The sequence below is a fragment of the Perca fluviatilis genome, chromosome 17 (genome assembly GCF_010015445.1).
Source record: "Perca fluviatilis chromosome 17, GENO_Pfluv_1.0, whole genome shotgun sequence".
NCBI lineage: Eukaryota > Metazoa > Chordata > Actinopteri > Perciformes > Percidae > Perca > Perca fluviatilis.
In genome coordinates, this window is record NC_053128.1 from 8763400 (window position 1) to 8780363 (window position 16964).

Sequence of the window (16964 nt, forward strand, 5' to 3'; positions counted from 1 at the left end):
CGGTCGCCCGTCGGCTATATGTGTCTACACCATTAGACTTGTTGACTTCTGCTCTTTAAATCTATTCCATCTCGAAATTAAATCCTCTGCCAAACCTCCTGTTTCAAAAATAAAATAATTACAATATTTTCACATTACACTGGGGCTTTAAAGGAATAGTCCACATCCAGATGTCAGTTCATCTACTACCCCTCCCTCATATCCAACTCTGTTTAAGATCGCAGACACATTAAACACAAAGCATGACTTACCCCGTACTCTCCTGTCTCCTGGTTGGTCATGGCCCAAAGGTTGACGTCAATATCCCTGGCATTTTTGTGGTCTGTGGTAACAAGTCCCGTCACTCCTAAAACACAAACAATATTCACATCAAGGGTCTGATTCAATGTCATATACAGTATGGTCCTTCTACAAACTGAGAAGCGCTCATTGCATCTGCTCCCATTTAAATTCCTTCTCTACTTCTTCAATTGTTTGCATCATAAACTTGCAATCTTTGTCCCACCCTATCAGTATAGTACTTTTGCTATACTGGTGTTATGTACTGCCTGTGTCATTTAGTTTTGTTTAAGATGACATGTGCATTGTACTGGTTTCCAACTGCTGATAACTGTAGTAAAGGTTGATAAATAGTTGGAAAGTGACCTCTTAGTAGAAAGAAATGCATTTTCTGAGCCAGTATAGGGTATTTGAAAAAAGCTTTTGCTTCTGTCGAACCAGATAACATTGTCAAAACATGCACAATAATGAAGTGAAAGTTTCCATTATTATTTTCAACATGGGCCTCATTTTCCTTGCTTTTTCCAATCATGCTGAGCGAAACAACCCTCATCAACCCTTATTATCTAAAGAACAACATCCCATTGTTCTGCTTCTTCCAATATGATGTGAGCACAGATCTGACAGCCGGCAAAGTAAACAAGGAAGTGTGTGAGCACCCACATCGGGCATCAAATGGACTATTAACTGGAGTGTTGTGTGATAGCTGAAAACAATATAATTAGTGTGTTGAAAGGCTATTTTTTAAATCACATTTTGGGTTCAATGGTGCTTTCCAATAGAGCTCGACAGTGACCGCCCACTTTTTAAAGTGTTATGGTTCTGTTCCGTTGATATTCCAGAAAATGCTTATATAAAGAGTTTTAAGCCTGGGAAAAAGGCAAAAGGTACAAGACTGTGTACACAAATGATCATAGACCTCAGTGGTAGCAGCTTGACCCAGCTCCCTAGCCGTTTATGGGTGCGGTAAATCTTGCCATAGTAACAGCGGGCATGACTTTGTAAATAAAACATGTTTTCCTTAAAAAAAGGTTGATTTTATACGGACCTGTGGTTTCTACAGGGGCACAAACCGTTGTCTCACAATCTCGTAGCTTGTGGTAAGTCTACATTGGTTGGTTTAGACATTATGGCTAATAATCAAAATCTTTATGGAGAAAATGAATGGGATTTTCACTTCCGGAACCACACTGTTGAGCTCTATAACAAACCGCTGGGACGTTCATTTGGCCTCACACCATGTTTATTGGAGAGCACCCCTCCCTGTTATCGGAGACGCAGCCATGGCTTTACAATGACTCTTGCATTTTGAGATTTATCAATGGCAAGTTCACATTTTGCATGAGGTTGCATACAAGTTAGTCAAATCAGCGATGTTTCTTTACCGGGATTGTTCAGGTTATTCATAGAATTCCACCGGATGTCCCTTATTTTCGATCTGATGTCCGTTACCTTCCGCTTTCTTTGTGTTGGCATTCTAAATTCCGGACGATTTATGAGGACTATGGTTAACCAGTCCTCTGATTTCTGCAGGGGAAATCCAGACATCTGCCTAGACTAGCTGTAGAATCTGAGTTTTCTTAAACAACTTAAGCAACTTTTGAACGTACACGTTCCACCAAAATAAGTTCCTTCCCGAGGCTATTTTGCAGAGCCACCATTGCTCCGTCCGCCGCCCAAGACGATTGTGATTGGTTTAAAAGAAATGCCGATAAACCAGAGCATGTTATTCTCCCATCCCAGAATTTTGTGTGGACTAGCCAGACCCTCCTCTGCAGTGCTGTGGAGGAAAGTCTGTCAATGCAGGACTACATACAAGTATATCCATGTTGTCTTGAGTGTGGCACACACATCAAAACCAAAAATGTAGCAGATTGTACGTAAAACCGTAAAAAATATAACAGGTTGTCACAGTCAAACATTTATCTTTTAAAGTGCTCATATAATGCTTTTTCCACATTCCTTTATTGTGTTATATATCTTTTTGTGCATGATATAGGTTTACAAAGTGAAAAAGCCCAAAGTCCACCCCAAAGGTACTTACCATCTCCAACAGAAAACACTGTTCTCAAACTGCTCCAAACAGCTCTATTGTAGTCCAGCCTTTACTTCTGTGACAAATGTGCATCACTTTGTAACACACGTTATAATGCTCGCCTAGCTGCTAGCGTGGCACTCCCTCATGCTCTGCAACTGACAAGCTAGCAGTACTTACTATGCATGTGTGACTCCCAACAAAGATGGAACAGAAGTGAGATGCCTCACTCTGTAGCCAAAACAGAGAGCTCAACACACAGGGTGAAAAGAGGAGCTGCAGCAATGTGCACTACAACAAATATAATGTGTTTTCTGAAAATTAAACCACATAAACCTTTTCTGGTACAACCTCTAAATACAATTATGAACCCGAAAATGAGCATAATATGAGCACTTTAAAACCTACTCTAATGTATTAAGCCGTTCCTACATAGGGCTGTGACGATAACCGCATCACCGCAATACCAGCGGTGACGTGACACTACCGCGGTCATGACGTCATCACCGCATTTTTTTTTTTTTTTACCTTTAGCTCGCGTTACTTACAGGAGAACAGATATTGTGTGATATGACATATAATGAAAGCAATAATCATTGTGTAGTTACCCTCATCGACTGTCTTCTATCCTACATTCAAGAGTTTATGGAGAGAAAAAAAAACGCAAGTTGCCCGTCACTTCAGCTTTGCACATGAGGATAGACAGTCCATTGAGCTGAGGTGGACGTGGACACATTAACGTTAACGCTGCAGTGTTTACCATTGCACATTAGCCTAGCAGCTAGCGGAGTTTCCTTCTTTCCTGCTTATAGCTTAATCCTGACAAAACTGAACGGTTGAATCTCAGCCTGCATGCACGTTTTGTAGCCTAAACAAAGCAGCTTATATTGGTTATCTTAGACAGAGCACTCTGTCTGCTCAGCTGCTAAGACCGCTGTGCTGCGGAGCGTCTGCCATTGGCATTGTCGGCAAACCTTTTTTTTCTTTTTACTTTATTGACAATAGAGCTTTCTGAACTGTCTGTGGAATAGATCAACGGAGATGAGAGAAAGCAGAGTGGCCATGAATGACAGCAAAACACAGTAAAGACTCTCACACTGAGCTGAAATGGAAACACTGTGCTATGGGTTAAGCCGATGTTTATCGGGGGGTAACGGCCATTCACTTTACCGGCGGTATTGACAACAGATAAAGCCACTGTGTCTTGAGAAGCTCAAGCTTGTTGTTTTATTGTTTACTTTACATCATCTTTGCTATCTCTTTTCCTCTCGCTTTTCCTCACAGCAGCACTCATACACTGCTCTCCGTTACCGCTTGCTCTCCACACGGGCACTGACGTCAATCACTTAAGGCCCCCTGCCATTCTCGCTCTAATTTACGCTACTCTTGTAAGGGGGTTGCGGTTAACCGCCATACCGCGGTGATATGTTGCTTCATCACCGCGATAAGAAAAATACTATACCGTCACAGCCCTATTCCTACAAGTTGACCACATTTGCTCACCCCAGAATTGGCGGTTCTGCGTCCTCATTGTGATGTTGATGCCGTCGTTCTGGGCTCCACCCTCTGCCAGCGTCTCCTCCAAAGCCATCGCGTACAGCACAAAACCATCATAGAAGCTGCCGGCAATGTAGTCCATCTACAAGTAGAGAGACGTCATTTTGAACCACCAGCAACAATGGGATTTTTTTTTTTAAATACACCCAATTTTGATTAAAGGACTATAATGAAGAAATGCCCATCCTTCAGCCTACATTTAAAATCCTGCTTTGCTGAAATGATAAAAAATGTGCCAAATACCAACAAAAACACTAAATACCTTATACCTTTAAAAAGTACACTCTAATGTACTTTTTTGGGGAAACTCCCAAACTAATATCTGAGATGTAAGCAGTAAAACTGAAAAGCATTAATTGCTAACATCATTGTCAACATCACTCATCATTAACTGATGGCAATTACACAGCACAGTGGGGATTTTTCTGCACAGAATATCTTATAAAAGATTAAAGAGGTCATGATGCTGCTGAGAACGCATGCTGTTTTCATAGGCTGTAACTTACCAAGGATGGTTCCAAATGCACACCAAACTCCTTCTGAGCTCTGTCATGGAGCCTTCTCTGGAAGTCTTTGTACTCTGGATTATCAGGAGGCCGGTACGTTATGACGAAAACAGACTGGAGGAGACATAGAGAGGGAAAAACATTTTTTTTTTTAAAACTGTTTTAGCAAGTTTCATGTTAACATGCAACTGTAATATAAAATTGCTATCTAGCACGTTATTTGGTCTCATTTTTCATCCTTAATTTTTTAAATTATTTTAAAATGATGCTAATGGAGTAACAGTCAAAACGCTCTAGCTATCTCTGTTTTGTCTTGGTTTTAGCAGACAAAAATGCTAAAACTGCAAACTGCTAAAACTTGCTCTGTGGCAATTTTGTATTTCAGCATGTAAAATCTCAAACTACACACTCTTAGCATCGTCAGTTACACCGTTTCGCTGTTTGCTGATTTTTCGAGATTCATAAACTGCTAAGTGACTAAGCAACTAACAGGCTTACCGGCTAACGGTCGTTGAGCTTTTAGCACGCTAACGGTTTCCAAAGCTAACGGTCACTCCTGCGCTCTTAACGTTTGTGACCCCAACTAACTTTGGCATATTTTCTGCAGTCATCTGACATCCAAAAAAAAAACAGATATGGTATGTAAATGACAACACCTGTGCTCTGTAACAACTTACATTTGTACAAAATAATAAGGTCAGCTAAGATTAGGTGGTTTGTCATTGTCTGTTTTAATTCAATTTCCCTTTAACGTTAACTCTGGATCTTTCTTTTGTCACTGAAAAATGAAACACACATATACACACACATATACACACACATATACACACACATATACACATATATATATTATATATATATATATATATATACACATATATATATATATATATATATATATATATATATATATATATATATATATAAAATATAGTAAACTATCAAATAAGTGTCAGTACAAGAGCTTCTATTTCAATAAATATACCAGTGTTACGGATATTGTATTTCATTGTTTCCGCTTGAGGGTCAATGCTAATGCAGATGTTAGCATGCTAACTGTCTAACCAAAGCTATAACAGACAATCTTGGGCTGTTTTGCAATCTCAAAATATATTTTTTAAATATTTGTTTAATCATCTGATATAAAGTAGACATTTGACTGTGGTTAAAAGTTAAAGTTAAAGTTTCAATAAGTTGATTTGCATTAAACCACTCCACTGACAAACATTTTTTCCAACCTTTTTAAGATTAGATTTAAGATTTCCACATCCAATATCACTTGAAATCACTTGTTATGACTAATTAGTATTATTTTGGCAGTATACTACCTTATAAGTCTAAAGAGGAGAAAGAAATAACTTTTCATTATATTTTACCTCAAAATGAATCAAAACATCAATAATAAAAGTGTATTTTCAAACGTAAAGCAAGTGATTAAAGGGGGTATTGATTAAATCAAACCCTTGCCATTGTTATACTGAAAAAAACATAAAGTGACTTCTTTCATGATCTTTGATTTGAAAATGGCTACAAATTGCTGTAACACCACATGAGCGGAGACAGACATTTAACATTTGTTCAAGTGTTTGGATGGCAAAATCAAATTTTCCACCAGAAAAATATTTGCCCCAAATGACCTTTGATTCTGTCGATATACTGCTGTCACAAAAACAAGTTTTAGACATTTCTAGAAAATCCTCTGGCTCTGCTCCTAACTAGAAGGGCTGTAGTTTTTCATGTTACAACAGTTGCATTATTTGAACCCCACCACAAACTTCCACAAGCAATTATTGCTCAGAGGGAAGCCATAATGAGCCCCGTTATGGCTCGCAGACAAATTAACGCCTTGCAAAATCAGCTAAATGTGAGCCAAAATTTTGTTCTGCAGCCAAGGTCAGGAGCAGTTCACAAGAGCTGAACAGATAATGAGATAACTGTGTTTGATGCTGAAGCCATTTGAACACTGCAAAACATCACTTTAACTAGTCGTGACATTTTCAGTCGCCAATCTTAAAATTGCCTTCTTGAAATAAATTCTGGCTCATTAAAGTAGCTTTTTGTAAACATTTTCATTATTATGGATAGAAGAATACTTTACTTTAGCTGAAAATAAAATGAGTAGAAAATTATTTTTGTTGTTTTCATATGCTTTGGCTGAACAAATTAAATTACTTATTATCATTTTGCATTAAAACTTTGAGATGCTGTTCACCAATAACAGTAGGGCAAATATTAAGCCTAATAGGGTCTAGGGCTGGATGATTAATTGAAAATGTATCTACATCAAAATTCTGAAGCTGTTATCAACGTATTTTTCCCATGACGATAATTTTGATAATTTATTTCTGTTGATAGGCCTACTTTCTATTTAAAAATATTCTACGGCGTGTGCAGGGTCCAAAATTAACACTCGCTAGTCGCCAAATGCAGGGTGGGTCGACACACGCACACACGCAAACACTGGCGCACACACCAGACACCAGCCACTACCTTCTGTTTACGGATAGCTAGCATTTAAATCAGGCTAATTAATTAGCTTGTAAGTGGTGATTTTTGGCAGCCAGCCTTCCAAAAGAAAGCACAATGAAATTAAATGTTTACCGATCATTAACAGCTGACCGACAAGCAGGAAACGGAGTCTCAGTTCACCTGTCCGGGAGGCTCTGACACTTTCCGCACTCCGTCTCCGCGGACAGCTCTAGGCTTGTACCGGTGTTCTGTGCATTGTCGGACACATGCAGCCACTTTCATGAAACCGCTTGCGGGACGGACACAAGCCCACAGCTGCCTGCGGTGTGTATGTCCGAGCCTGTCTCCAGCGCCTCCACCTGCAGGTTGTCAGCGGTGTGTCTGCCTGGTTTACTCTCGGACGGCCGGTTTAACTCGCCGGTCCTCATCGATACAGTTTCATGTGTCACGTAGCTCTCCACAAGCAGAAAAAAAAGAGGAGCTTAAAACGCAACTTGCTGGTTCAAAGTTAGAACTAGCAAGTCAATTAGCAGTTAAGAAATAGATTGTATAGGCTATTTACATTTTTATCATGCAAAAAACTTTTTTATAAAACTTCATACAAACATTTTTTTAAACGCAGTGTCTGTTGTCGAATCAGAAAAAAAATTAAATGATCGTTTATCGTTATTGGGATGAAATGAGCAATTAATCATGATATTGATTTCAGGTCATATCGTGCAGCCCTACTAGGGTCTATCCAAATGTGCAGATAAAAAGGTGGAGGAGATATGTAAGGGGTTATGCATTGACACTAAATCACCTTTAAGTCTGCAAATGGAAAGCAAAAGAAGACATTACTTTCCATTAAATTCTAAATGGAAATGGAAATGTTTCCACTGCTTTAAGCATTTTAAGGCGAGCATACGTTGAGTCCATTATGACAGAAAATTCCATAATCAATTGAAGATAATGCTAGATTTATATTCAGAAAGCCGCTCTCCATCAAGACTCTGTGAGCACTGAATTAAAGAGAATTAAGAGAAGCCAGTGTGACATTTAGGGAGATAAATTAGACAGACGACACATCCGTGCCCACTCTCTTATGTCTCAGTGCACTAATTTGTAGGGCTAAATGGCTTCCTGTGAAAACACATCCTCCCATTCATTAAAGTCGAGCAAGAATTTCAAGCCTTAATGCGGTCGAAAGGATTGAGGGGTCCTAGTCCTTTGGGAGTCTCAATTTACCCACCCATTGGCAGAAATGATGTAGCATCCTAAGATCATTAGTTAGAGAGTGTGTGTGTGTGTGTGTGTGTGTGTGTGTGTGTGTGTGTGTGTGTGTGTGTGTGTGTGTGTGTGTGTGTGTGTGTGTGTGTGTGTGTGTGTGTGTGTGTGTGTGTGTGTGTGTGTTTGTGTGTGTGTGTGTGTGTGTGTGTCATTATCATAAAAGCTTCCCCTGACTTTGATTTGGAACAAATGATATTTAATCAGAAACAATTGATTCTGAAAGTCTTTAAACCAACTGTCAGTTGTTCAGCTGGAGCTGAGGACTTCATTCTGTGTTACTCTGTAAGTAGAGCCTGATAAAGATTATGGGATTTAGAGAGAAAACCGAGCAGAAACAGTGAATAAAATGTGTGTTGTCAGAGACCTCCATTTCTCATGCCAAATGGTGGTTTTGGTTCTTGTATTATTTCCTGCCTCCAATTACTAAGCGTGTGAAACTGTGACAGTCCACATTCAATAAATCTACAAAGAATGTGAACAGTCTCAATGTACCGTATGTGTACTGCATGCAGGTATGTGTGTGTTCGGAGTTCACTGTACCTTAAAGACCTTGATGGGATCGGCCCAGTCAGGTAGGGAGTTCTGCCACGGTTTGTGATCGGCCAAGCTCTCCGCAAACACGTCCAGATAGAAAATGGCGTAGTTTTCAGGGTCCTGGATCTCGCTCTGAAACAGTTTCATGATGTTCTGGAAAGTCTCCAGGGGTCCGCAGATGTAAACAACTGCAGACAGAACAAACAAAAAAAATAATAAAAACATTGTTTATCTCAAGCATTTCACTCGTTTCTTTAAAATGTTGCTTTTCAGACAGACAGTCAAAGAGTCTCTGGATTCAAGTTTGATTTTTTTTTTTTTTTTTCCATTCTCTTCTTCTTCTGATAGACTCAAGATAATCATTGAAACAAGTTTGTATTAGAATCAGGCTAACATATTCGTATAACAGAGTTACTTACTTTAGAGTTACTTATCATATTGCTGAATACAATGGATATATTTTGCTGTGTAAGAAGTGAAAGTGTTGCTGGATAAATTTCACTTGTTCTCTGTGTAAAGCCGAGGGCCACATTTCCACCAACGGACTTAACACACTGCTCTGATTTAGCCATTTGTTATCAACCGCCTCTGACACGTACAAGCTACATAAACATTCTCGAGTGGGGTAGTTTTTTTTGTGGTAGAATAAAACGTGAAAATCTCTTAAGCTTTTGTTAACCGACTGACCTTGTTACAGGCATCTAACCAAAAACCTTTGAGACGAGTTAGTTAAAATATTATAATTTTGTGTTATGTGCAGGGTGCGGTAAGACATTCAGAGCTGCACATTTACTGTAGCTGGACTGACCTATATTGCTTGTTAAAACCAGAGTCGAGGCCTATATTTTCCACCATTTTTTGTAGTCACACATATTGAAATCAACAGCATAACAAGAGTAGTGGATTGATTTGAGTCCAAATATTTACCTCAAGTGACTTCAAACTTTATTCTTAAACTTTATTTTGACTGTCTATATACTTGCTGCTATCACAATATATAGCTGCCGCATATTTCAACTCTTGCAATGTTGGATTCAAATAGATGGTCAGGGACAGACAGAATCTTCTGCAGCATATGCAAAGATGGAAAACAAAACCAAATCGAACATCTATCAGAGGCAGCAAAGGAAAGAAGACAAAATGAGGACAGAAATCGTTCAAAGATGAGTCAGGGGAAACAACCAACAGGAATCAAACAAGACTATCCTCCCAAGAAAAGCAACAGCATCAGTCTTTTCAGCAAATGTCCAAAAAATAACACGTTTATGTTAAAAGCATAGACTGTATAATATTAATGGACAGAGCGTGTGTGACATCACCCACTGGTTTGGGGAGATCTGCTGTGAGTCGTCGAGTTTGCCGTTACGGGCACAGCCATCCTGGTTGCGGATGTGACGATTTTAGATGAGAGGGAGGAGTGAGGGAGGAGCCCTAACACTCCACGTTACGTTATACACTTTCACTGGCAATCACATCATAGCCACGCCCTTAAACACCCCCTGCTTTATCGGCAATTTTAAAATCAACAAGACCATCATTCAAAAAAACTCATTATGAAAATGTTTACTGAGGTAATAAATCAAGTGACAAGTGGGTATCTTTCTCATAGACTTCTACAGAAACCCACCTCCTTTTGCAACCGCACGTGTCGCCCCCTGCTGGAATTCAGATAGAATGCAGCTTTAAGGCACTTCCGCAGTTGCAGCCCTTCGCCGAACCGGATGCGTTGTCCATTAATATTATACAGTCTATGGTTAAAAGTGCCAAAGCCCTCTAGCGGTTGTAGGAATTATGAGGAGACGATCTGGGTGGATGATGGGTCAACAAAACACTGGACTTTAACACGGGACACCGCTGTACATATCCCGTTCCCAACGTACATCACGGATGCTTTCCTTTTAACGATGAGTGTGGTCGTTCCCTGGCCGTAACCAAGTCAGGATTATTGCAAGCATGACAACAAAAGCCCTTTAACCAAGTAGTTATTTTAAATCAAACTTTCCGACACACTAACTAAGCTGTTTTGTTCCTAAACCAAAAGGCAATGTTGTCTTTGTAGTGGCGTCAGATCAGTACTACTGGTCCTATTGCCAATACCCAAGTTTCGGCGACAATATGAAAGCGTCATAGGAATATTTAAAAATAAAGCCTCAACTAATGATTATTCATTGTCGATTTTTTTTCTCGATGAATCGATTACTTTAGTTTGGTCCATAAAAATGTCAGAAAAGAGTGAAAAGTCTCGATCGATCAAAGCCCAACATGACGTCCTCAGATCAGAGGTCTTGTTTTGTCCACAACTCAAAGCTTTTAGTTTACTGTAACAGAGGAGTCAAGAAACTAGAACGTATTTACATTTAAGTTTTTCATAAAAAATTACTAAAACTGATCAATCAATTATAAAAAATAGTTGTTAGTTACCTAACTAATGGATGCAGCTCTATGTTAAAATACCACAAAAACCTTTGGTTACACTTTACTTGAAGTTTTCTACATAAGAGTGACATGACACTGTCATGAACGTGTCATAAAACATTATAAAAGTCATAAACGTTTATGACGTAACGCTTTTGTAGTGTCATTTGGTTCTGTCATGACAAGTTAGGGGTTAGGGTTAATGTGTAATGGACACTGTCATGTCACTCTTATGTAGATACCTTCAAGTAAAGTGTTACCAAACCTTGTCCATTCAACAAAAGAAGTCAAAATTCTCAAATGTTATATGAAAAACACAAGTTGCTGTACAAGAACAACTTTTGCTACTTTGCATTGAGTTTCAGTACCCATGCCTACTTAAACACAAATAGAAAATTAGACATTTTGGCTTTAGACTCAGTGAGCAGGTAGACAGGGTCTTGCTCAAAGACACTGCAACACTTGACTGTTTGCTGTTAGGGAATTCAACTCGAGACCTCTGTTACAGGCTCTGACGTTGTGTCTACCCACTACCTTCACCCTGCCACCTACACCCTCCCGCCGCTGAGTCATGAATACAAAAAAAAACGTAGCATTATTTCCATTCGCAGTGCAAGTCAGTTGCAAGGCAGTCCTCCCAGTTAGCAGACATTTCCTCATGTAGACCAAAGTCGGCTGCTGCTGCTGCCGCACAGACCCCAACTCTCAACTCTTCCAACATGGTTCACCACGCCAAGGAGTCCTGCTGTCTCCTGGACTGCTCCCAAAATAAATGTGCTACACAGCCGGGGGAAAATGTCCTCCTGTGTTGTAGCAGTCGCAGAGTATATGGACCTGCCGAGGCTTTACCTCACACAAAAGCACATTAAATTGTTTGGTACAAGTTGTTCCACTTGACAGACTCCAGGATGGCAATCAGCCCTGCGCCTGCTCTGCTCTCTACACTGCACAAAGTATCCTTCTTATATAATATAGCCTCTTATTAAATCCCATATTCATGTTTTCATAAGACATGCTAGTTTGAGGAATTCCACATATTCAAGTCTAATTTTTACCTGCATTAAGGAGGCACTGTTTCCAATAGGGCTGGGCAACATATCGATATTATATCGATATCGTGATATGAGACTAGATATCGTCTTAGATTTTGGATATCGTAATATCGTGATATGGCATAAGTGTTGTCTTTTCCTGGTTTTAAAGGCTGCATTACAGTAAAGTCATGTCTTTTTTTTAACTTAACAGACTGTTCTGGCTCTTCTATTATTTGCCTTTTCCCCACTTAGACATTATGTCCACATTACTGATGATTATTTAAAAGTGTGAAGATATTTTGTGAAAGCACCACTTGTCAACCCTAGAATATCGCCGCAATATTGATATCGAGGTATTTAGTCAAGAATATTGTGATATCTGATTTTCTCCCCATCGCCCAGCCCTAGTTTCCAATACTGGTTTGTTTTTGTCAGATTTGGCAAGATATCTCAAAAAACGTGTTGACAGATTTCAACGGCTGAGCCAAAGAACAAGAAATTCGTTTTTTTATGCAGTTCCAGGAATTGTTTTCTTAAGATTTCTCAGCATTGCAAGACAGCAAATTTGCTTTCTTTTTATTTTTTTCATGATCTACCATTCAAAAAGGGGCATATTTTGGGGCAGCCTCTAGCTCCAGCGACCCGGGTTCGAATCCGACCTGAGGCCCTTTGCTGCATGTCATCCCGCCCTCTCTCTCCCATTAGCTCTCTCTTCAGCTGTTCTAATGAGGCCTAAAAAGTATCTTTTTATTAAATTGGCATATTTTGTACATCCTGTGATTTTCTGTCGAGATGTGTATTTTGATGTTCACCCAGATCTGCATAATTAAAATAACACTTAGAATGACACCCATAGATGAAGGGATTGAGCTCTCCGAGTGCTTTCTCCTTGATAACAATGCGGTCTGCCATGTTTCAACATAATGACACTCCAGAAATTGGGCCAAGAAGAGCAACGTGATAAAACATTATCTCACGTCATTGGAAAGAAAACACCTGCGAGCTGAATAACAGACCATGTTGTTAAGAGGGATGTTTTTTCAGCGTTCCGTACTTTGTAAATTGTATTGTGGATATTCCACTAGACCATAGTTACTACTTGTTTCTGATAGGCTGTTAATGTTCCTTGTAGTTGTATCAAACGATTTAGTCATTTCTTATGCTTTTTTTCATACTTATTGACTTATTTCCAAGAAACGTATGAGCACATCTCTGGTAAACAGAAGATTTAAAGTGGTGCTTTTGCATGGTTCTTTGTGGAGAAACTCAGTTTTATAGATCTGTCGATTCAATCAACTAATTGACCAAATCGTTAGGAGTGTTAGTCGAATAAGAATAATTTTTTAGTTGAGGACCGCCCTAGTGCAATCTACACTTAGTTGCTTATTTGGCACACCTGCAGTCTAATACAACAGTCCTGCAATAACTCCTTCCTTTAGGAATGTAACGTTTACCCTCCTCAACATACGTGGGGTGACAACATTTGAGAAACACCTCTAAGTATAACACAATACAATTCAGCAGCAGCACAAACTACATCCTTCAAAACTGACACCTCTCTAAACACTTTCAGTACAAACTGAAAACAGTGACGTTGCTGGAAGAAGAACTGCTCTGCCTCAAATTGTGGTGTTCTTAACCTCCATCTTGTCCATTATTTTCTTATTTATTTATTCTTATTATCAGGACATGGCAGTGTATATTGTCGCTTACTTGTCTGAGGAAGTTAGTGAGTGTAAGTGTCATGAAACAAGCCTAAGAAAGATGGACGAACTAGCGACTAAATGACATTGGATTATGTAAAGTTTTGAAAGCAAGCTGATTTGTAATGGGAACGGCAGAGTTTTCCACCCGTTTTAAGAAAAGCTAGATAATCACATGCACGTGCACAAACAGAAACCAAGCCAATTACTGAAACGTGTTTTTGTCACCTTCTTGATTGGATTGTTCTGAACTTTTAAAGATTCCTTTACAGTACACAGAGGCACTACCTGAGCATTATTGGAAATAGAGTCTTTTCATCACTCACCGGGAGCTACAAACCACTGGCATCTACTTGAATACTTTATTTCCACTCATACAGCTGAAATGTTCTCTTGTGTGTGCCAATAATGGACTAAAAAGCATCAAGGTGAGAGTGTCATCGGAGCCGGGCAATGATCGGAGCTGAAATATATTGCCAGTGTTCCGAGGGTTTAAAGGGTCAGACAGCCATACCATTTGGGTTTTATCTACTAGGTTTTTAGATTATGCCTCTACCCCAATATGATGCAGGTGGATGTAATTTCACTTGTGATGCTCACTGCATAAAATAAAAAGACATTTAATAAAAATCAACACACTGTAACAAATTTCATGTTAGTTTAACTTGGAAATGCAAGTTCCCTTGCTGCCTTGAAAATCGAAGTTCACTCAACTTAAAGACTGCCTTTGTTTTAACTTAGAAATTAAAGTTAATGAGGTTGATGTAACTACAGTGTTCTAGTTTTGTTAAAGTTGTTCTTTTAGTTGATTTAACATTGTATTACTTGGTTTAACTTCATACTTTAAGTTCAAACAAATCATTCCATCCATCCATCCATCTTCGTCCGCTTATCCGGTGTCGGGTCGCGGGGGGAGCAGCTCCAGCAGGGGACCCCAAACTTCCCTTTCCCGAGCAACATTAACCAGCTCCGACTGGGGGATCCCGAGGCGTTCCCAGGCCAGGTTGGAGATATAATCCCTCCACCTAGTCCTGGGTCTTCCCCGAGGCCTCCTCCCAGCTGGACGTGCCTGGAACACCTCCCTAGGGAGGCGCCCAGGGGGCATCCTCACCAGATGCCCGAACCACCTCAACAAACAAATCATTTATTTTCTTTAATAATGCAAGAAACCTTCCTTGCCTAGTATAACAGACATACCTTTCTTATTTATTTCAACTCAAACTTTCAAGTTAAAACAACATAACCACATTTATAGCGGAGATACCGTGAGTGGGGCCACCCCAGGGCCCTGTGCAAAATAGCAGCCTCTCTGCTGATCTTGTGTCACTTGACATAAAATGGCCGCTAGTGAAGTGACACACCGCAGATTAATGGCTGAAGAAAACCAATTACTGCTCAACATCTAACACCGTTATACTCCAGCTCTTCTTACCAAACGTAACAGTCACTTAACTCATGGTTAGAAATTTATACCAGCACAACAATGACAATTACCAGGAAACAAAACACTACATTCTAAACACACGTTTAATAAACGTAATTCATAAAGTTACATTTGTATTTCGAACAAACTGCAAACTCTTCAGCCAATTTTAACAAAACTCTATTTACCGCCTTGCATCATGGGAATTGGCCAGCCAGTTGCAGTCCTGACTGCAATTGGTTGATAACTTAACTTACATACCTAAGTTGAATCAACACATACAGTTTTTTAAATAGTCAACCCAACGAATAAATGCAAGTTTAACTTTCAAAAACTCATAAAGTTGAGTTCAAAATCGACAACTTGTATAAGCTCGTTCAGTTAAAAATAAGAAATAAGTGGACATAACTAAATGGGTCTGTAATATTTTACAGTGCAGTAACATGTCTTCTCAAAACAATGTCACTATTGCTCCCATCCACAGAATGCACTGTGAACAGGGTTTATAGGGATACTGGTCTAGAGTGTTATTGTGAAAATGAAAATTCCTCAAACTGGAGCCAATGAGATAGTAATGAAATAGATTTTCAGATCAGCTGAAAGGTTACGTTCTGCTCTACAGGATAAGAAAACACCGATATGTCTGAAATGAATTGTGGCATCAACTTCAACTATGACTTTCTAAAATGTTGACATTTTGGAGAATACAGCCGTATTCTACGGATTAACTGGTTAGGGGGGGGCCCTGTTGACCCCCAGCCACCACCTACCATCCACTACACCTTATGTACATCGCCAAATTCCCATTAAAAGGATAGGTTAACATTTTTCAAGTCTATCTTAATACAATACTCACTCATCCATATGTACCTTAAAAGAGTTATTGGTTGCTGTGAAGTCCAACGTTACAGTCATTTCAGTGCACAATGTTCTCGTTCTGACAGGGTTTCCTTGCCCTGCCAAAGCGGTTACCTTTTTCCCACGGTTCCAGAAATAAAACAATTTAAGAGTTATTTGTAAAGTGGACTTTTCCTGTATAACAGGGTTAATCCCGTTCATAACCAGACAATTTTTCTGTTGCCATTTTTCTGTCTCGGAAACAATCTTAATCCCGCCTAGAAAACTCAGATTGGCTTGATTGTTTTAAGCACCTCTGGAGGCGTGGCTCTAGCGATGTCAATGTCGGTCATTGCACAGATTGCCAGGAAATGTCCTAGCCCCAGAGGATGAATCTGGAGATCCCCTGACTTTACCTCTAGCGCAATTAAACAATTTGCATTGTGGGACACAGTAGACGAGGTAGACTGGTCCGATGCATACTGGGAGATTTATTTTCCGAATTAGTCCAACGTCCGGGTATTTTTTGCATTCTGATAATGTTGCTGTTGTTTCCATATTGCATACGACATGCTACATTTTGGCCAAAACAGTACTTACTGCTAGTAGAGTATGCAGCTTCGAAAACGGCCTCAGTCTCCAGAGCCATTTGGCAGTGATTTAGAGACCTGGACCCTCAACGAGACAGTAGGTAATAATAATGTAGGGCCTGCCTTAGTTGATATTGTACTGGTGTAAATTCCCTTACAAAAGGAGCAATTAATCAAACTACTAAAAAGCACTGACATGCAGAGAACCTCCCCAGAGGGCCTGGACAATCTGAGTGTGTTTGGTAATGAGCTTATCTAACGTTGAGTGAATGAAAGTAAAATCAGTACAGTTCTTCCAGCTGTCAGAAGGAGT

General features: G+C 39.6%; 1 protein-coding gene across 1 annotated transcript in view; it reads right to left on the minus strand.

Moving 5' to 3' along the window:
* Positions 1-16964, minus strand: part of LOC120545257 (atrial natriuretic peptide receptor 2) — an 84384-nt gene that overhangs the window by 63441 nt on the left and 3979 nt on the right. The window contains exons 2-5 of the mRNA XM_039779445.1: positions 8656-8837; positions 4378-4491; positions 3818-3953; positions 252-346 (exon numbers count right to left, since the gene is read on the minus strand). Coding sequence (XP_039635379.1) covers positions 252-346; positions 3818-3953; positions 4378-4491; positions 8656-8837 — 527 coding nt within the window. The remainder of the gene's footprint in view (positions 1-251; positions 347-3817; positions 3954-4377; positions 4492-8655; positions 8838-16964) is intronic.